This window comes from Peromyscus eremicus, chromosome 10, assembly GCF_949786415.1.
Source record: "Peromyscus eremicus chromosome 10, PerEre_H2_v1, whole genome shotgun sequence".
Taxonomy (NCBI): domain Eukaryota; kingdom Metazoa; phylum Chordata; class Mammalia; order Rodentia; family Cricetidae; genus Peromyscus; species Peromyscus eremicus.
The window spans coordinates 72,514,624-72,536,455 of NC_081426.1; the positions used below are offsets into that span (position 1 = coordinate 72,514,624).

Consider the following 21,832-nt stretch of genomic DNA (forward strand, 5'->3'; position numbering starts at 1 on the left):
CCCCCTTCCTCTTCCCAGCATTCTCAGTTTGGCTCTCCTACCTAACTTTATCATGTTCAGCTATTGGCCAGTCAGCTTCTTTACTAAACCAACCACAGTGGCATATATTCACACAGTGTAAAGGAATGTTCCATAATCATCAGCTACTTCTGGTTGATCAAACATATTTATTAGTAGAGTACAAGTTAGTTGGCCTTTGTAAGTTCGGGACATACTAAGAATGTCAGTCTTGGGAATGTTTTCGTGTTTCTAGAACCTTGAATCTAGGCTCTGTGCTATGACGTTTGCTAACTGTGAAGGTTTACGTTGTTCATTTAGCAGTATCTATAAATCACCCAGGAAGCAAGCCTTGGACATGCATGTTAGAAAGATTCTAGACTGTGATAATTGTGGTGGGATAAAACCTACAGTAAGTGTGGACAGCACTGTGCCAGCAGCTGCACACCAGCATCAATTCCCTGAGCAGCTGCTTGATGCTCCTGGTGCCGTGTCTTCCCAGCCACGATGGATTCCAAACTCAAACTAAGAACCAAAACCACACTTGCGTTTCTTAAGTTGCTTTTGTCGGGTATTTTATTGCAGCAACGAGAAAGTAACTAATGTAGTAAGGTAACCCTGTTTGTGTGAGCCCCGAATACTACAGAACAATTCTTCTCTCTCACACATTTACAGTAAGTGGCTGTGTGCATGCCGTATTGAACTGAATCTGGAGTTATGAAAGGTAATTTAACTGTGGGCTCTAAAACAAAGTAGCTGGGAAAGTTACACAGAGAAAACAAAGCTTGCTGGTGTTTTCAGAGCCCACTAGAGTTGGTGTGAATGTATGTGAACATTTGAAATTTTTTGATTAAAAATATCAGAGACATTAATCCATTGGAAAGGGGCATTAATCCATTGAAAACTCACTATGTGGGAAAAATTTACCACTTAATCAAGAGAAGCTGTCTTCAAATACACCAATTTGAAAAGCCACCTGTGGTGTCACATGCTTGTAATCCTAGCATTTGGGACACTGAGGCTGAAGGATTGCCATGTGTTCAAGGCCAGCCTTTGCTATATTGCGACACCATGAGTAAATAGAAGCATGTACATCTAGATCTATAACTATCGTGTCTTTAAAACTGCTGAATGCATTATCCATCTTTTGGATTATAAAAAGAGTGAATTACTTTTAAAAAAAGGAAGGAATAGAGGATACCAAATAAGTAGGGCAATCTAATCTGAGTAAGATTTTATAATTTCACATTACTGAAAAAGTTCCTTCTCACCAACTGCTTGTGGTACCACTCACTACCAGTATAAATACTTGGACTACCCACCATCCTTCATCAGATGAATCCAGATGAGACCAGCATCCTGATCTCATTTACATTAGCCTCATGCCAAAAAAAAAAATGTAAAATTTGGTTCAGATGCCTGAGCCTTAATGATTCAAAGTGTAGATTCACTAGCTGATGCTGTAGCTGTTAAATGAGGCCAAGGAGAAAAAGAGTGACTATTGAACAGAGATGAAGAAGTCCTAAAGCAACAAAAGATGGGGTGACAGTTGCAAAGTTAATTGATCTAAAAAATAAATATTAAAATATCAGAGCTACAGTCCAACAGTGATAATGTGCATCTTTAATCCTAGCACCCAAGATGGCAAAAGCAGGAGGATCTCTATGAATTCAAGTCCAGTCTGGTCTACAGAGTGAGTTTCAGTACAATTATGATGCTCAGAGAAATCCTGTCTTACCCCCACCCTCAAATCTGAGCGACATTTGTTCAAAACATTGTCAATAACACAAATGAAGAGGCACCATGGAATCATGAATGCTACTATTCTGGCATGCTCTGTTTTCAAGGAGGGCTTTGAGGAAGTCAGCAAAGTGCTAATCCAGAGGAAATCAGGAGAGGTGTGATGTTAGCTGTTGATACTGAAATCACTGAAATTAAAAAGCAGTCAAAACCTGTGTCAACTCCTGAAGCGACTTCTCAGGATGCTACAACTTCTGCAAATGGGGACACAGACATCGGAAACATCAATTTTTGTTTATTTGCTTATTTTGCTTTGTTTTCGTGACAGGATTTCTCTGTGTAATAGCTCTGCTTGTCCTGGAACTTGCTCTTGTAGACCACGCTGGCCTAGAACTCACAGAGATCTGCCTGTCTCTGCCTCTGGAGTGTTGGGATTAGAGGTGAGTGCCACCACTGCCCAGCTGGAAACATTCTTTCTGATGCAATGAGAAATGTTGGAAGAAAGATCCTTGTCACAGCGAAGGACAGAAAAACAGATTGATAAAGTGGATATTATTGAGGGCATGAAGTTTGATAAAAGATATATCTCTCTACATTTTATTAACACACTGAAAGGTCACAATTATGAATTCCAAGAGGCCTATATTGTGTTGTGTGAAAAGAAATTCCTAGGGTTGAGTCCATTTTATCTGCTTTTAAAACTTCCAGCTCTCACTAGAAGCCGTTTCGCCAAAGACACTGGCAGAGAAGCTCTAAGTACAGTCCGTTTCAACAAGCCGAAGTTGGTCTTCAGGTTGCAGCAGTCAAAGCTACAGGGCTCGGGATCAGAGCAAGCTTAAAGATACTGCTGTTTGCTACCAGAGATGCAGTATTTGGAGAAGGAGCATTGAATCTAAATCTTGTAGGTGTTCAAGTTCATGACTCAGGAAAGGTTGGAGAGGTCATTGTCACTAAAGATGACACTACTATACTTTTAAAAGGAAAAGGTGACAAAGCTAAAATTGGAAAACATACTCAAAGACAGGTAGTAGTGGTGCAGAGCTTTAAGCCCAGCCATCAGGAGGCAAAGGCAGGAGGATCTCTGTGAGTTCAAGACCAGCCTGATCTACAGAGTGAGTTCCAGGATGACCCGGGCTACACAGAGAAACCCCATCCCCCCCCCAAGGGAAAAAAAAAACAAAAAAGAAAAACATATTCAAAAAAATCACTGAAAGGTTAGACCCCATAACTAGTGAATATAAAAAAGAAAAGCTGAATAAGCATGTGGCTAAGTCTTCCCATGGGGTAGCTGTGCTGAAGGCTGAAGGAACAAGTGATATTGAAATGAATAAGAAGAGTTACATATGTCCCAAACACTCCAAGAGCAGCTGTGGAAGAAGTGCTTGCTCTAGGAGAGGGTATCAGTCTGCTTTGCTGCAACCCAGCCTTGGATTCCTTAATGCCTGCTAATGAAGATCAGAAAATTGTTACACAAATTATTCAAGAAGCACTCAAAATTCCTGCAGTGACTATTGCAAGGAATGCATGTGTTGAAAGATCTTTGATTATTGAGAAAATTCTACAGATTTTCTCAGTGTTGGTTATGATCCTGTACTGGGAGATTTTGTGAACACGGTGGAAAGGGGAGTCATTGATCCAACAAAAGTTGTAAGAACCGCTTTCCTGGATGCTGCTGGGGTGGCCTCCGTGTTAACTACAGTGAAATTCCTAGAGAAGAGAAGGATCCTGGAATGGGCACAATGGGTGGAATGGGAGCAGGTATGAGATGTAGCATGCTATAACTCCGAGAATAGTGGTTGGCTTTATTAATCAACTGTGACAGGAAACGTAAGGCAAGTTCCTCACCAATAACTTCAGAGAAGTCACCTCAAATAAATTACTGAATAAAAGGCTGGCTGATGACTATACCTATCAGTTACTAGTTTCAGTCAACAATATATAATGGTTTACTGATGTCAATGCCTGTGCCTACATATAATTTATTTTGTATTTTTGAATTTGTATATTCCTGATACCGGGTACAAAAGCCATGTACCAGTGGTCTGCCCTCAGCTTAATTCATTGAGGCATTTCTGCTATCCTGTTCTGGTCAGGATTATCATCAGATGAATAGTTCAAAAGCAGTCTTCCCGTGGAGAGTAAGAGTAATTGTGCACAAAGTAAAGAAGTCTCCAATCATGTGTCAACCTCTGTGTAATAAACTTTTATTTAAAGTTAAAAAAAATTAAAAGGCTCTACTGTAAGGAAGTTGTCCCTGGATACCTTTTTGGATTAGCTAATTTATCTCACAGGACAGTAAAGTATATTCTGATAGGCCATGCAGTGTGATGTATGTCTAGGTCTTTATTCTAGTGCACCCCAAATCCTTAGAATTCTAAGCATTCACTGCATACTAGCAGTCTGAGTGCTGTGCTTCACTGGTGGCTCTGCAGATGTGATTTCACCCTGATTACCTTGATTTGCCAGTGTATTTAGGCCTCACAGCATTTAAAAATGTAGCTGTCTGCAGATACTTGATTGGGTATTAGAGGACTGTCCCTGATGGGGAAAGCTCAGTAATTTGAAGCCCTGTAAGTGCTTACATGCTTTTGAAGAAGAAAGGTCATTTTATGTGAAGGAGGTATCCTCTCCCGTCTGCATTACCTAGTTACTTGGCTACTCAGAGATTATAATATGTAAAGTCTGGCCAAGGGAAGTGAACAGTGTTAATTCATGGGCTGAGAAAGAGCTAAGGAATGAAAGGAAAGAATCCTGATTTTTCAGGTGGACACAGGATTGCCTGGAATACTCTAGATCTCCCTTCTGAGGAAGAAATGAACAGGAAAAGCTGTGTGCAATTTTAGGAAAAGGTTTTGGAGGCCAGGCACTCTATTTCTTCCCTTCTTCCTTTCTTCTCTTTGTGTCTACATTGTAGGGCTAATTGCTAAACTGTAATTGGGAACAAAGGCTACAAGACACTGCTGCTGTTACTGCAAAGCTTTTTATGAGCCAAACTGAAACATGCTGAACCTCCACTGTACTGCGTTTTCCTCCAAATTGCAACTTTCTCTCTGGATTGAAACATTTTCTCCAGAAGGAGAGAGGAGACTTTTCAACTGAGGTTGAAAACTGAGGTGGTAAACAGGAGGTAAATAAAAGATCATTATCCCAGAACAAAAAACTTGGAAGATTATTAGATATTTGAGTGCCCTTGCGAACAGTAAAAGCAGCTGGGGGTGGAGACTGAGCAGACAGACTGTGGAAAGAAAAGAAAAAAAGAATGAAAAAGGAAGGGAAGGATGTTGTGGATATGGAGCTACCTGCAGGCTGCTTAGAGAGCTCCAGCAGTATGTCCAGGTGGGCTTTCCAGGGATACAGTTGCTTTTGACTTATCCCTGCTGTTCTCTCAGTAACCCCTCACCTACACTTCTGTTGGAAACCCCAAATAAATACTCATGGGGACACCAAATTGGACATTAGTGCAGTTCTTACTTTCTGAGGTGAGTAGAAATGTGTGTGGTGTTTCTCCGGAAAAGTCCATCACACAACAACTTCCTCACGGTGCAAAATTTTGTATGTTGCATTTTATCCTAATGTTTACTGGCAATATGAATCTATTCTTATACACCCGTTTTTCAATGTTTTAAATAAAATTTCATGATGTTTGGGACTTTATTGTGCTTATTGATTTGACAAGAATCTTTTGGTCAGGAGAGTTTAATTGTTATTAAGATTTTAATTTTTTCCTTTCCTATTTAGTTAGATATTCTGATTTTTAACATTTTGAGATTCTCTTCATTTGGTAAGTACTGATTTTCCTCTGATTAAATGGCACTAGAGCCAACTCCTTCTAATGTACTGGATTAAACTTCTTCTCAAAAGCACCATTCTAGTATGCCTGGAGCTACTTTGTATAAAGTGTCTGTGCTCCTTAGTCATCTGCTTTTGTCTTTTCTCCAACAAGGAGTTCAATACAATTGTGTAGGGGAAAAAAAAGATACAGAACTTCCTTTACTTTCATAGAAGACTCACCTGAGAAAATATAGGCAAGATCATAGATTTCCTAGTTCTGAGTGGAGGTTTGCATCTTAACCAAACATAAAAGACTATGCTCATCATACTAAAAGTGACTTAGGAGAATAATGTTTGAGCTTAAAATATGGAGAGCTGTTACGAAACACTGCAATGTTGACACACAGTTGGGCTATATAAATAACCAATTCTCATCTTTTCAATGCCTTTTAAAATCATCAGTCATTTTTACCCACCTCTTCTCCTTTCCACCTCACTATTATGATCTTTGACATTTTTGTTTAGTTTTGGTCAAGTCCTCTTAGGTGAGCACTTTTCAATTATTTGTTTAAGGAACTATCCCTAGTTTCCCAGTGAGATGTTCCACATTTTGATAAACACATTACTTACAGACTTCTTAGTTATATCCATGAGTTATTTATATTTAACTTTCTAGTGTCCTCACTAATAACATTTAATATCTTTGATTTACTTTATATCTAATACATCTAAAAATATTCTTCTTTTACTTTTCTATATATGCCCATCAAGCATATGGTAAATAGAAACTGAGTTGTTTCCATTCTGCCTACTTTACAACTAAGAGTCTCTTGTCACAATTTACTAGTTTATTTTTTGTGAAGCTATTTGTTTAAGTTAAAAGTGAATCCAGATGTCAATTTTTATTTAATTACTCATGGGAGCTTGTAGCTGTCCTGTATTAACGAAATTCAAGCAGTCATACTTGAGTCTATGAAAATCTACTTCGTTAGAATTCAGCCATTAAATATCTTTGGCTTTCTATTCCCCACCCAAAGGAATTATTATATATGCAAAGAACTATGGATACAGTTATTTTTTTTCTAGTACAGAAAACTAAAGCTTGGAGTTTACCTTTAAGATAACTCTTTATAATCTGAGAGGATATAGGGACAAGCAGCTCATTATGTAAAAAGAGCCAGAGGTAAGCAGAATGAACTAGGCACTCTGGTAGAGGTACTACCCAAGTGCTGTGGGAGCTAGTCACACTTTTGTTCCTGTGTCAACATACCTAGAAAAGCAATCTCATGGAAGGGAAGGTTTACTTTGGCTTACAGTCTGAGGCCTCAGTCCGTGTTTAATTGGTTCTGTTGTTTTTGGTATCTATGGTACAGAACAATACTTGTGCTTGTGTGGCGAAGCAAAGCTGTTCATCTCACAGCGACTGGGAAGCAGAAGTCGAGGTGTGTGTGTTTGGGGGGGGGGTCCCTAAATCCTCTCCAAAGTCACACCCTCAAGGTTCAAACATCCTTATAGCAGGTCCAACCTCTTAAAAGTTCTCGTGCCTCTCAATAGCAACAGTGGCTGGGGACCAGACTTTAACATAAAAATCTTTGGTGGACACTTAGTATTCCAATCTCAACAGAGAAGATAATGGATGCTGTGTGTGTGTGTCACATGTCATATGTTACAAGAACTTATTTTTTCACCTTGGGATAGATAAGAAAAGGCTTCTTGTGATTTGAGCTTTGAAGAATGAATGCAATCTGATAATCAGTTGTGGTGAGGACGATCACCTAATTATGATGAACTTCAGATTCTACAGATGTGCTGGGGTTGAAGTTATGAATTTATGAAGTTATGGATTCTCATAGGATGTTAGATCGTTTTGAAGTTATACAACCTCATGCCACTTCTGAGACTTGAGTAGGGAAGCAATGTACTTGTTGGGTTCATACAATAAATCTCAATTACTAGAGTATACTGATATAGAAAATGCCTCCTTAGTCATTTGAAGTAATGAAATTTTATTGCAGAAAAAAAGGAAACAATTATACGCTTAGCCATTTCATTTACAAATCATCTCAAAGAGGTGCAATAGTTGACGAAGGTCACCTGAGCAAACTTTACCACAGCAGAAAGCATGGAGTTAGAGTCAAGGCAGTTTTCTATATGTTTTATGATAATATTGATTGATATCATGAAATAAAAACCATTGAATTCCCATGCTCCATTTTTTTTTTTTTCGGAGAAAGATGCTTTCAGTACTGCAGTGAACTTGTACACTGAGGTAAGTTTGAAGGAACATAAAATGGACCAAAGGCAGGAAATGCTTTAGAAGTAGGCACCCGCATAAGGACCACGTGGAGTAATCTGCACCTGTAAAAAAGACACTGGCAGAACTCCAGCCTGGTACCTCAGTCACCTCCAGCTGAGTGGGGGAGGAAGACAAGAGAGCAGGAGGGAGGCGGGGGAGAGTGAAGAGATAAGAGTGGAGAGAGAGAGAATGGGGGGAGAGGAAAGGGAGAGTGGAGAAAGAGAGAAAGGAGAGGGAAGGGGAGAGAGATAGAGATAGAGACATGCTCCTAGCCAGGAGAGCGGTACCCTTTGTCTGACAAACCCTGCCAGGGAAGCCTCCTGTAGCCGCCCCGCGGTTCCCACCTCCAAGCATCTGCGGAGCGGCTAGGTGGAGCCCGCGCCCGCGGAGCCCTGGTGGACTCCAGATCCGGGTTTTGCCGGCCACCCCTTTCTCCCGGCTGGAGAGCCCCCCTCCCCGGTCCTGGGAGCTCTCGCGCCCGTCGCCCCGCCGCCGGTGGTGGCTCACTCCGGCCTCGGCTGCCTTGGCCGCCGCTCGCACCCCTGCCTGACTGCGGGGCGCGTCGCCCCCGACGAGCCTGCTCGGCCCGCAGCGCGCTCGCTCCCAGTTCCCAGGAGCGGGGATGCAGATGGCACGGCCGGGCCGGGAGGGCGCCGCCACCACCGCCACCGCCGCCGCCGCCGCTGGCATCTCGCGGACTGCGCGCTGCCTCCGCTCCCGCAGCTGCTGCTGCTGCTGCCGCCGCCACCGCCTGTGACTCTCGCCCCCCCGCCCCGCTCCCCTCTCTTTCTTCTCTCTCTCTCTCGCTCTCTCTTTTATTTATTTATTTATTTGGTTGGCCTCGGTCCTCTTCCTCCCGGGCGTGCGCGCGCGGGCTGCACGGTGTGTGCTGTGGGCAGGAGGAGCTCGCTCGCCCGTGTGGTGTGCGCGCCGCGGGGGGACAAGCGTGTGCGTGTCTGGAGGGCGCCCCGAGCCTCTCAGTGGCTCCTCCGGGGGGTGGGGGGGAGTCCAGAAGAGAGAAAAGAGAGAGAGGGAAAAAAAAAAAAAAAAAAAAAAGAACCGAAGCCGGCGGCGGCCCCGGCGGTTGGCGGTGACGGCGGCGGCTCGGAGCCCGGGCCCCGCGATGAAGCTCCCGCATGCCCGCAGCTACCCGGCCCCGCCGGCGAGCTGATCCGCCACCACCGGAGCTCGGGGCTCGCCACCCCCGGCAGGCACGCAGCCCTCCAGCGGGGCCCGGCGCCCGCTCTGCCCGCGCCTCCACGCCGTGCACCGGGGAAGGAGTTTGCGCGGCTGGCTCCTGGGCTCTCGGAGCGGCTTGCGGGCGGCCGAGCGGACCCTCGGCAGCCGGAGCACCTCGGGGGCCAGCAGGAGGAGGACGGCGAAGAGGGCTGGGCGGAGAAGCCACTGCTGGTCCTCGCCGCTGCCCCTACCTATCCCCTCCCTCCCGCTCGGAGGCGGAAAGGGGAGGACGAGGAAGAAGAAGAAAAAGAAAGAGACGGGGGGTGGGGTGGGAGAACTGGATATAAAGATCGGCTTGGGGGGGGATGGTGGAAGATTTTTTGGTCTCCTCAGCAGCGGCTTTTCCTGCGGCGGCGGCGGCGGCGGCGGCGGCGGCAGCAGCGGCAGCGGCAGCGAGAGAAGGCAAGGCAGCCCCAGCTATGACTGCCGCATGTTAATAGCTCCCGCTCGGGTCCGCGGGCTGCAGCCGAAGACACAGCCTGACTCCGAAGTTGTGCAACTGTGCCCTGGGAGAGACATTTGAACCCTCCTTCTCTTTGCTCCGCTTTTGCCCCCCCCTGGGGCGTGTGAAGCGAGGAAACGTAAAGGAAGACAGACTAGCATTTGGTTTTCCCGGCTTCCCCTTTCTCCATGGCTGTGTAGAAGAAGAAAGGAAAGAGACACTTTTTGTTGTTTCTTGGACTGGGGTCTCCACCCTCCTGCCGTCTCTTGCGTTTTGATCATCATTTTTTTTTTTTTTTTGCTTGGTGTGGCTGGGGTGTCTACACTGGGGCCGGTCCAGCTTTTTTTTTCTTTCTTTTTTTTTTTCTTTTTTTGCCCCGGGGCTCAATGGATGGATTGTGGAAAACTGCACCGGGTTGCAGGTTGTTGAGCAACTGATGGGACCATCTCAGGGACCGGCGGTTACGAAAGGTAATTTATTCTTTGCACTCTTCATAACAGTGGTCGCCCTGCTCGGGCGCAGGCGGCGGCATCCGCTGGGCGGGCAACCAACCGAGGGGGGGTGCGGGGTTCACGTACACTCACCCTGCCACTCACACATTCGCCTTCGCACACTCGCCCTCACGCGCACACTCATCTCATCGTGATGTGGAGCGGGAAGGGAGCCTCCTGGCTGGTGGGCGCTGGGGCTTGGCACGGGTTCGAGGTTCTACCGGCTACTGGGCGATGTGGTGACCGAGGGAGGTGTAGGGGAGAGGGAAAACCCGCGCACTGGCAGTCGCACTCGCCGGGTGACAGGAACGAATCCCACCCGGAGCATTTTCCCTCCCTCGTCCCCCCAGTGTTGTCCTTTGGTAGGGGCAGAAATCAGCCGAGGGGGCGCCTTTTCTCCGCTAGGCTGGAGTAACACTGGAGGTGGGAACGGGTTGGAGGACGAACAGGGACCCGGTGAGGAGCTCAGTCTGGGGTGATGGCGAATGCAGGGTGGTGAGCCTGGTGTGATCCTCCCTGGACGCCTGCCTGGGAGCATCCAAGGTGGCCGAGCTTGCCCAGGTCGCGCCCCTGAGAAGTGGAACCGCGTTGCCTCCTCTCGCGTCTCCCCTCTTGTGTGTCCCCTTCACGGCAGTTTGCTTTGGACCTGAGTGCCTAGGCTTTGTTGGGCGATTGTGGTTGGAGAAAGCTACCACTTTTGTGGCTGGCCCGGGGGTTGAGCTGTGCTGGGAGTGAGCACCCACTGTAGAGAGGGTGTTCAATGGTCGGGGCGTCCGAGGAGGCGCCAGGGTGCGGTGGGCAGAGTAGTGGTGGCCCTAGTGGCGGGTTACAGGTAGAGGAGTGGGCATCTCGGTGCTTCGCTTGGGAGATGGACAGTCTCTGGGCTGAAGCGGAGCATGGGGAGCAGCACTACCCAGCCTCTGGTTCTACCCGGGAGGTGGCGGCTGAGCATACCAGATGTCCAGCCGTGCAGCCCTGTGTTTGTAGGGGTAGTGGCCAGGGGTCGGCGTGCATGTTATCTGTGTGTATAGGAGCCGGCGCGTTTGGGATGGCGGGAGGAGACCTTCGCAGGGATGGGAGACCTGGAGCTACTTGAGTGGAGCTTGTTCATAGAAATCGCTTGGGATCTGCTTAGCTGGAAAATCTGGTTTGAGGAGGCCCAGAGGGCCCCTGGTAGGGTTGCAAGGAAGCCTGGCGGCAGGTTCCCTCTTCCCTGGAGATGTGTGCAATGCTTGGAGTCGCTGGTGCAGCGCTCCCTGTACTCCAGGTTGGCCTTGAGGAGGACCTGCTGGAGCAGTCACCTCTTGCAGATTTGCGGTAATCAAGTGTATCCTGCAGAATCCCTGGTCTTTGGAATTATCTGGCCACTTTCTCCGCCCGGATAGAAACGTGTGTTGCCTTTATTGATGACCAGCGATAGAGCACTTGGGCGAACTGGAGGCTTGGGAGCCACCTCCCGGGTGTCTCCTCCCCGAGGCTCCTGTGGTCCCTGACTGCAGTAGTTAGAGAACATTGTAAACAACGGTGTAAGCATCTTTGCTACTGTCTCCCTCAGAGCCTAACCTGCTGCTGGTGTCTGGTGTGTTTACTTTCCTGGGCGAATTACTCATTAGGAAGTATAAGGCTGCTTGCCCCTCTGATTTTACATCTTTGCAGCCAGCTGCTGGGGAAATGGGGAGACAGGAAGGAAAAAAATGCCTCCTGTGCTTTGCTCTGAAGTAAATAGGAGGTCCGCTTATGTTGGTGTCATATGGGCTGTCGTCGCTAGTTAAAGAATGCCGTCGTTAAAGAATCTGCAAGGAAACACTTCAGTGATTTTGTGTTGGGAAAGTCAGCTGCATTTGCCCACGAGATAGCAGAGGTTAGCCAGTTTGCTAATTCATTTTTTTCAGTCTGGAATAGTACTAAGTGATCAGCAGTTCTGGCGCCCAATTTATCTGTATTGGGATTACAAGTAGAATGGCCAGTTGTTTTCCAGTATCACCCACAGAGGATATCAGATAATTTCTGTAGGAATCGAGAGGATGTTTGTGCTGAAATATCTCTTAGCGTTGTTCTCTGTGTGTTTTCTTATTCTCTCTTTAAGTAACGGGAGGATGGGTACCAGATGTACAGAGATAAACACATTTTAATAGACTTATGCTTGCAAAGACGACTACTTTTAAAATACAATAATTAAAACCTACTGCATGACCTAGTTGTATATTACTCCTGACTACTTTGATGTTTATTGAAAATGGCTAGGATCTAGTTTATTTTAAAGAATACGTCTTAGTAAATGAGTATTTTATTTTTAAGTACACTTTTATTAAGGTTTTGATCACAAAGCAAAGGTTTCAAAGGACAAGTACTGAATCATCCATTGATGCCTAATTTGAATAAGTTACGTTTTATGAGAGCTATTGTAAGTGACCCTGACCATAATTAGGAACTTAGAGAGTTATGGCCTAACCCCCTAGAATTTTTTTGTCCTATGGTTTTTTTCCCTTTCTGGAGGGTTTGTGTGAAAGTCCCCCCCCCCCCCCCCCCCCCCCCGTAGTTGCAAACGTTTCTGAGGATTGAAGAGTGCTTCCCTCCCCTTCCAGCTGCTCTCACCAAAGTGCTCTGCAGGCTTTGTGCTGGAAGATCCCATCAGATCTGTTCTCTGTTTCTTAGCAGCATGTGTTTCTTAGCAGTCATACATTCCACAGGTCCTGATGTCGTTCAGACTGAGTCTGTCAGTGTATTGTGCTGTCTAAAGGTGAATATGTCAAGAGTATTTGAATGCCATTCCATAGCACTTGTTTAATCACTAAATACTCAACAATGTGCTGCTCTGGGGTGCATGGTTGAGTGGACTACTTCTGTAAACCTGGAGTAGGAGGAATGATGAGTACAAAGGTTTATGTGAACTATTTGATTTTTTGAGATAGAGATGTTAGGCCAGGCATCCCTGGCCAGAAGAGTGATAAGCCAGCCTGTGATTTGTCAGCTGGGGAAATGATTTTGATGTCTTAGTTTAGGATGCGTAGGGTGATGATTAGGCTTCAGATTGAGAGCCGTGCCTGCTCAAAAATATGAATGGAAAGTTTTCTCAAGTAATTTCCTTAATAATATCCTCCTTGCAGTTTGCAGGTTCCCCCCCCCCTCCCCCCAGGGAATAACGGCCAGTGTGGGACTTACTGGCTCCAGCTCCTGTGCCTGGCATTGTTTCTAGTATTCAGCAACAGGCAACATTTTTATGGACTGAATTTACCTTTGATTCACAAAGAGCTATAGCCAAGAAAATCATAAGTAGTAGATTTAAAAAGATTGTAAGATCACAATGGCTGAGGTTCGTCAAATCATAATGCCAAACTGAATTGTTTTTCAGATTTGATCTGGGCCCCTTTACAGTTCGGTGGGAACTCTTGGAAAAGGGCTGCCAAATGAGAAGCACTGTCACTGTTAAAAAACAGGGCCTTCTGCTTCGGGAATCAGCGAGGAAACGGAGTGCGATTTTTGTATTTAGGATCATGCACTGATTGCGAGAAATATTGAGATGCTTTAGTTTACCCCGGTGTGAGTGGGGCCAAAGAGAGCGGTTGGGAGGAAAGGCAGCTGGCTTTCCCTAAGTTTCACAAATGGCTCTTTTGCCCTTGATTCTTTGGATTTGCATTACATTCAAAACGTGCATTTGCTCACTTAGGGTGGACTGAAGCTGCTTTGTAACTTACCCTTGTTTGCCTTTTAGGGCGTGTGTATTCTCAGATCATTGTTGCATTTGTGCCCTTTTATTTCATGCAAGTGCATTTGCTTAATGAATGCCTGAGTTTATCATAAAAACAAAAGCACTCAAATATAAGGGCATTCGAAGATTTTTTTTGTTGCTGTATCTCATTCATACACACATATGCACAATCACTATGTGTGCATGCACATGGTTGTAAAAATTTTAATTCTTGCAGAGAAAACTCCAGTATTTCATTCATTGTGAACTTGATACTGATGCTGATATACAGTTGACAAACTAGTGTGAACTTGTCTCTAGTTAACATTAATGATTTCTGTGCTGTGCAGTCCCCTTCCCACCTCAGAATGTGTCGAATCATTTTCCTGACCTGGATATTAATAAAATTAATTTTACTTCATAAGTAACCAAGTATAACGTTTTTCTTAAGATTGTGAAATGTACTCATTTATTGACAAAAAATTATAAAAACATAATTAGTTGTCTTACACTGAAGCAACTGAACTCCATTTATTTTGGGGGTGGGTATAGTTATGCCTATATTTTGTCATGGCAGATTACTATAAGCCTTTCTTCTTTTTTTCTCCCTCTGTGGTAGAGCTTAAACCTAGTGCTTTGTATGTCCCAGCTAAGTAAGTGCTCTACTACTGGGCTATATTTCTAGACCAAGAGTCTGTAAATATTAATAGATAGTGAAATTATTCATGTCTTGGTATGTCCTATTGACATTATTAAAAGAAACTTAACTTTAATGTTAATGCATATCTCCATAAGAGTAAGTAGAGGCCAAATGACGCTAAAATTTTAGCCTATATTATTCAAAAGTTTAAATGGAGTAATGTTAATGGCAATCCATTTCACATTGAAAACTGTCTTTAGGACGGACAAATAAATCTTCCAACTAAAGCATTTGTCTTGTGAAATTTACAGTTCAGTTTGTTGGGTAGAGCCGAGAATGTTCTCAGACCAGTGCTCTCTAAGTGTGATTCTAGGAACTCATGAGCTATGAGGCCTCTTCAAAGTTGTGCAAAGAGAAAAAAAAAAACATTTTCATAGTCATACTTACACTTTATTTGACTTATTTTGCTCCTGTTAAAACATATGCTCTTGAGATTTCCAGAAGGTGTGTGGATCATGATGTCATCATTGCTCTGATGGCATATGACATGTGCACTCCTGTACTCCTGCCTTCTAAGAAACTTCCGGTTTACTAAAATACATAAACAGTGATAATTTCAGATAGCATACTCACAAAACACTTTGCATCATTCATTTTAAAGAATGTAAAGGAAGCCTGTGACCAAGAAGATTGAGACCCTCTTAAACTTTTCCCGACATCTGTCTCCTTTACCCATAAATGTCACCCATATGACCATAAAAGGGAACATTTAGGGAAGAGTAATTACGTGCAGCTCAAGCTTCAGAAACTCAAGCAGGTTGTAGATAATTTTATTTACTAGTTACTAAACATTATCATTATTCTGTTCCTCGCCGTTCTGTGAAAAATTTGGTGTTTAGTGTTTGGGTCAGCACAGATGTCCAGTAAGATCCTCTGACCAGCACTTGGGTGGTTCAGAGGAGCCATAGAAAAAGTTAAATCTACTTAGGAGATGTAGATCTTTCATAGGCAGAATGGTGTAGAGATAAAGAGAACCATATGTTTGCCTAGGTTTTAAGAAGCTGTTTGACTTGGAGCAAGACATTTGCTCTTACTGTACCTCAGTTTCCTACTTTATTCTAATGGGGTTGACAGTTGTGTCACATTCACAGACTGTTGGGGAAATTTAATAGGGTCATATACTGAAAGATTTGAAAACAGATTCTGGAACACAATGTTAATAAATAGTCAATGACTGCTGTCTTTATTATCATCATCATTAATATTGAATCTCCCAAGAGTCCTAGGAGATGTTAATCAGTTCTTTATGTATGCATTAAAATCTTACTAAATTAAAAACTTTCATGTAAAAAGATAATCCTTATTTTATTATTGTATCTTATAACTCGTGGAGAGTTGTTGGCATTTTTTTTCTATAGGAGAAATTAACAGAACACCTTTGTCTATTCGAGCTAAGGTTGAAGTTGGGTAGTGTGAATACTCAATTAAAACTAGTTTCAAAGACCCTAATTGAATATTTATGCATCTTGGGAATTATTAGGGAGGAAATCACTTTTCTGAAGTGATATCAAGATGACTCACTACACACTTAATCTGTTAATCACTACCTAAGCACCACAACAGGCCATTTCAGTGACAAGGATCCTTGGAGTAATTATATCCTATGGTTGAGTCTGTATATGAGTGGTTGAAATGCCTAACTAATGGTGAAAGAAGCTTTACATATGAAATTAGCTTGATTAGGTGCTGAAGTTTTGCTGGAGAACTCTAGTTCTTGTGAATCTAGTTTTTGGACAGCTACTGAGAACTTTATATATACATATATGTGTATATATGTATGTATGTATATGTATAGACTATACGTATTTTTGGGTGTTCTCCATGGATCTCTCTCTATAATTTGAAATCAGGCCTATCACTGTGAATTCAGTACTATAACACTCATGATCCTCAGCACTTGGATTGATGCCTTCACAGTTTTATAGAAACTAAATTGTACAGCATAGACAGAGCCAACAACTGGTTTTAAGTATGAACTTTTCAGAAATGACCTTTGAAATTGAGACACTTGATTATACTCTTCAGCATCCAGAGATCTACCTCCACCAGCTCTATCTGAGAAACAAAGAGAGTAAATCCACAGTGCTGGTTTGGAAAAAAGAATAAGAAGTAAATGTAAATGTGTCTGCTCTCAGCTCAAGGGAGCATTTGATTCATGATACCTGGTATTATCAGTCATCGTGTTATTAGAAATATCCTTGAGTACAATCATTAAGAAAACACAGCTAAATCAATTATCATTTTCTTAATTGAAGAGTTCTTGATGAGCTATGAAAATCAATAACATTTTATTAAGAAATGGTTGGTTTCTAGTATTTGTCTTTCTTACTGTTCATTCTTCCACCTCTCCTTGGTTAAACATTTAAATATCCATTTCTGAGTGCTTCCTCTTCAACTAAAATGTTAAGCCCTGCTACTAATTCTTCACCCAAAATAATCCTGATAGAAAAATAAAGTCTCTTTTGACATCGACCTAGCACTAGCACTATGCCTGAAGATTGACTTTAAATCATGAAAATAACCATTTAACTTAAGACATTTCAAGTTAAACAGCAGAACTTCTTTTCACAGGGTGTCAACAGCTCTTTAAGCATTAACTGCCTCAATGTTGTAACCAAATCAAGTCATCATCCACTTCCAAGATTTACAGATTTCGATGCTTTTGAAAGATTTATAACCTCAAAGTACAAGTACTCATAAGATTGCTGTACATGAATTATGCAAAGGAAACCTTACAATTCAGAACCCAAAAATTGCCTTAAAGTCTAGAAGTATTGAGAGGCTCATAAATAAATCCAGAGTTGAGAATGAACATCTGTATTCCAGTGACAGTTGCCAATAAAAGTTTCTTTCTTCTTCCTCCTCCTCCTCCTCCTCCTCCTCCTCCTCCTCCTCCTCCTCTTCTTCTTCTTCTTCTTCTTCTTCTTCTTCTTCTTCTTCTTCTTCCTCTTCCTCTTCCTCTTCCTCTTCCTCCTCCTCCCTCTTCCTCCTCCTCCTCCCTTCTCCTCTTCCTCTTTCTCTCCCTCTTCTTCTTAATGTGTGACTCTTCTAATTATCTAGCTTTATGTGGAGAAGAAAAATCTACAACATAGTAGTTTAGAAAATATGGTGGGGAGACAAGACAAAACAAAAAGCCTGCATGTTCAACAACTGACTTGCTAAGATGCAGCACACTTAAGTGTTTGAACGTATGACTCAAGAAAATGAAAGCCAACTTCAAAACAAAACCAAAACCCTGAGAGCGCTTTCTGTTTGATCAGCCTGTGTTGGTGTTTATGCATCCCGCAGAGGCAGAGTGTGTTACTATTCAGGACAGCCCCCAGTGGCTCACAGTAGCCTGAGCCTGTGAGAATAGGGGTGAGACTCAGCCCAGTTTTTGATGTTCTGCTCGGGTGGGTAACTTGAATACTAAAATGCATTCCATTGACAGCTGACCCTGTGAGAGGGTTTTCAACAGTCTCCTGTTTTGTTTTGTTTTGTTTTCATTCCCCCTTCCTTTCCTCAAAGCTCTTCCAAATAAAGACTTTTGGTTGAGAGGAAATGGGCCTGACTGATGGTCATCTTTCCACATGAGATTTGATTTCTGGCAGGCGAGGGAGGTTCAGCTGATTTCCATGAGCATTTGCTTCCCTTCAAATTTTCAGTGTTATTGATTTGTCAGAGGCTAATGGTTGTTGTTTGAACCTTGACTCAGAATACTGATCATGACTTCAAGGAATGGACAAAGGACCTATTGAGGAATGGTTTGGGTTAACACAAGCCATGTGTATATCTATTGCTTTTCTTCTTTATAGTGGCTTTAAATGTTCAATAGAAGTTTTCTAGGGAGTTTTAATTCTATTAAGAACAGTTGACTATAGACAGAGAACTGAGGCAACTATTTCCTTTAACAATAATACAGTCTTTTCAGTTTAGGAAAATTTTAGTTAAATGTCTCTTTCACTTTCAACAACTTTCTTCTGTCTGGCAGTCAAGGGCTTCAGAGTCATTCTGAAATGATGAGCATTTTATGATCATATCTTTAATATCATGTTTACTTTCATTCAACATAAAATGCTTAGATGAGATGTTATATTTATTATCTTTTTCTTTTAATTGAGAAGACACTTCAAGTTAATGTTAGGTTGAAATGATTAATTTACTGGGAGGTTATTGAGTTTTTTAGGTAAAACTTTTTGGGGGGAAGGGTGGAGGCACGCCTAAATCAGTACTATTTAACGTATCCTCTGCCCCTGGGCTTCTGCTTCAGTTGCAAGCCCCTCCCTACTCTACCACTTTCCCTTTACTGTGATGTTTAGAAGTTGGTAATTGGATACTTGGGTTTTACAGCTGTCTAATACAGCTTGAGTAGCACCAAACAGAAATCCCCCTATCTGAACCACCCTCTCTTCTTAAAATTCAAAACTTACTCAACAACCAATATGAAGCCGTGGGAGAAGTTCTTCACCTGATTTTAAATGCAAAGTCATATATTAATAATGTACATTTAGACAATGTGTAGAGGGTACATAGAAAGCATGAAGGAATTTCATGTTTATACTTGGGTATCATTTCTGGATACCTCACTACATACATGCAGATATTAAGCAACAAGCAAATATTCCAACCACAGAGCAGTTCTGTCCAAGCAGTTTGGACAAGGAAGACCACACCTGTACTACTAGCAAAGCAGGATTGGTAAGGCTGTTCCATTTCCTCTGTGGATGGAAAGATAATTAACTTGGATGGAAGACTCAATTGAGACCAGATGATTTTCCACAGAATAAAGAGAGCAGTTCATATCATCTGAATGTCCACTATAGTGACTCTTTATTAACTGATAACAAACCAGCATTGGAAAACTGGGTAGGACATCCATTGGTTGTCTGTAAGTCATGATCTTGTACAATGGTTCCATACATCCTGTACCCAGAAAACCAAATAAGATCATGCAAATCATGGGTTAGAAATTTTCAGCTGTTTTTGTTCAGAAACACCTGCTCTTGCTGAAACTGTGTCACAGGTCATCAAAGCTCTGCATATGTGAAAACGCACTGAACACTGAAAGATGTCACTTGCAGAAAACTTTTTCATTCAATGTTGGAGTTACTATGGAGTCCAAAAGGCAAACTGAACTCAGGTTTGTTCAGAATGATGGCTTCTTCTTGTGTATCGTTCACAATGCAGAGAACAGTGCTGTTCTTACAGGTCTGAATTAGATTATATAGGCACCAGGTACACCCAGGTGAACAGAGCTTCCCAGATGTCAGATCAGACAGTACTCAGGATGGACTTAACTCATGTTTGAGTTCCACAAAGTCAGAATATCTTTCCAAAAGGGAACACATAGTGAACCCTTAGTGAAGATGGCACAGAAGAAAAGTTATCCTAACAGAAACTGGAGAGACAAAATTATGATATGGGCATAAACACAGCGTAAAATAAATGCAAACAGAAGTAAAAGAAGGACTAGTATGCATTTATGGATATGTATCCATCCATCTGTTTGAGCATTTACATTGGCTAGTGTGCTCATTATGCTGTGCTTCAGATGGAAATGCATGCTTATTCAAGCAAACCTTCTGTTTAGAGACAGATTTTTCAAATATATAACAAATGAGATCTTTCAAATAATAGTGGCTAAGTAACTTCATCTTTGTGCAATTACTCCAAGGAAACTTTATCTCGGTATATCTAATACTAATGTTTTCAAATGACAGACATCTAATCTATTTCTATTATGTCAACATCAGAACCTGAATGACCAACCGAAGTAAAGTGGTACCCTGAAGTATTATTTATTTGAATGTAGGCTAGTAAATGTATTGCCTTTTTAAAAATATGTATATGAGTATGTGTGGGTGGGCATGCCTATGTGTGTGAATGTAATGTGTGATGATAGGTGAATATACGTGCATTACATGTGTGTAGGAGTCCATAGAGGATATAGGAGAGCATCAGATACCCTGGCACTGATATCATAGGTGGTTGTGAATCACCATGTGGGTCCACAGAATCAACCCCAAATCCTGGGAGAGATATAGGTGCTCATGGTGAACCTGGAGCTTGTCAACATGGCTAGATTCGCTGGCTATTGAGCCTTCAGTATCCCCCTGGGTCTGTCTCCCCAGTGGTGGCATTATCAGCTCACAGTCACTTTGTGGTAAGCACTCTAATGACCGAGCCATCTCCCCAGATCTTTTTTTAAAAAAAAACTTCCTAGTTTAGACTGGCCTTAATTTCTTCATTCTCCTGCCTCAACATCCCTATTCTAGGCATGTGCCACCATGTGTAACTTGTAGTTTATTTTGCCTTTTCTTTATTTAAATTGGAAAGTTATGTTATTTTCCATATTTTTTTTTTGTACTGACTCGGCGTAAGTAGTAACATATGAAGACAATTTAGGAGAAATCTTAAAGGTTAATAGAAGTTTAATTAGAAGAACTCCCTTGAATAGCGACCTTCGTGATTGCTGCAGGTCCCTCAGGAAGAAAGAGCATTAGAAATCATTACGCTATCAACATTGTGTTTTGGTGATTTGATGGTATTAAGCAAACTTTGGAAGCATTTCCTTTTTTTTTTTTTTTTGGTGCATTTGATTAAACGTGTGATCTTATCTTGGCGAAACAGCCTGCTGGGCTGCAGACAGTAGTGTTCAGAAATGAAATTTGCTCAGAGCCTCTGAGCAGACATTTATTCAATGAGACCTTTCTTGAATAATAGATGCTAGTGAGATAGCAGCAGTGGTGTGCCTGTGTGTTTTGTGTGTGTTTTCTCCCTTGAAAATTACGGAGGGTGGAGACAAGAACAATAGCAACACAAAAGGTAATGGAATACGAAGGAAAGCATCAAGTTTATAAATGAGATATTGGCCCGCTTTATTATAAATGGACAGCATTATGTGTGAGAAGTCACAATATTAGTGTCAGAGGACTCTGCTTGCTGTTCTTTATGGATGTTAGTTTGGGCCAGTAATGTCTGAATTTTGACTCTCATTCATTTTTCCTATGGTAGCTTATTGGATATTTTGAAGATCATATTTAAATTATATTTCATGATTACATAACATACTCACTCCGAGCATTACTAACAAAAAGTTAAGGCAGAAGCCATTTGATATGTTAATACTCCTTATCTTAGTTAGGGTTATTATAGCTGTGATGAAACATCATGACCACAATAAATTTTGGAGGAATGGGATTATTTGGCTTACACTTCCATATCACTGTTCATCATTGGATGAAGTCAGGACAGTAATTCACAGAGGGCAGGAACCTGTAGGCAGGAGTGATGCAGAATCCTTGGAGGGGAATGCTGCTTAAGGACTTGCTCCCCCTGGCTTGCTCAGCCAGCTGCCATATAGAATCCAGGACTGCATTGAATCTGTAGATTGCTTTTGGTAAGATAGCCATTTTTACTGTGTTAATCTTACTGAGCATAGGAGATCTTTCAATCTTCTGATATCTTCTTCAGTATCTTTCTTCAAAGA

At 42.5% G+C, this 21,832-nt stretch overlaps 1 protein-coding gene across 1 annotated transcript; it reads left to right on the forward strand.

Annotated features, from left to right (window-relative positions):
- The first annotated feature begins 277 nt into the window (after window positions 1-277).
- LOC131920417 (60 kDa heat shock protein, mitochondrial) lies at window positions 278-10,131 on the forward strand. Its single transcript, XM_059274750.1, is given in 16 exon segments — window positions 278-409; window positions 1,376-1,466; window positions 1,469-1,612; window positions 1,755-1,797; window positions 1,799-1,866; window positions 1,869-2,020; window positions 2,207-2,271; window positions 2,273-2,511; window positions 2,514-2,761; window positions 2,923-3,068; window positions 3,070-3,308; window positions 3,311-3,433; window positions 3,436-3,495; window positions 8,156-8,566; window positions 8,862-9,311; window positions 9,986-10,131. Coding segments are annotated over 16 exon segments (2,757 nt in total).
- Window positions 10,132-21,832: the final 11,701 nt, after the last annotated feature.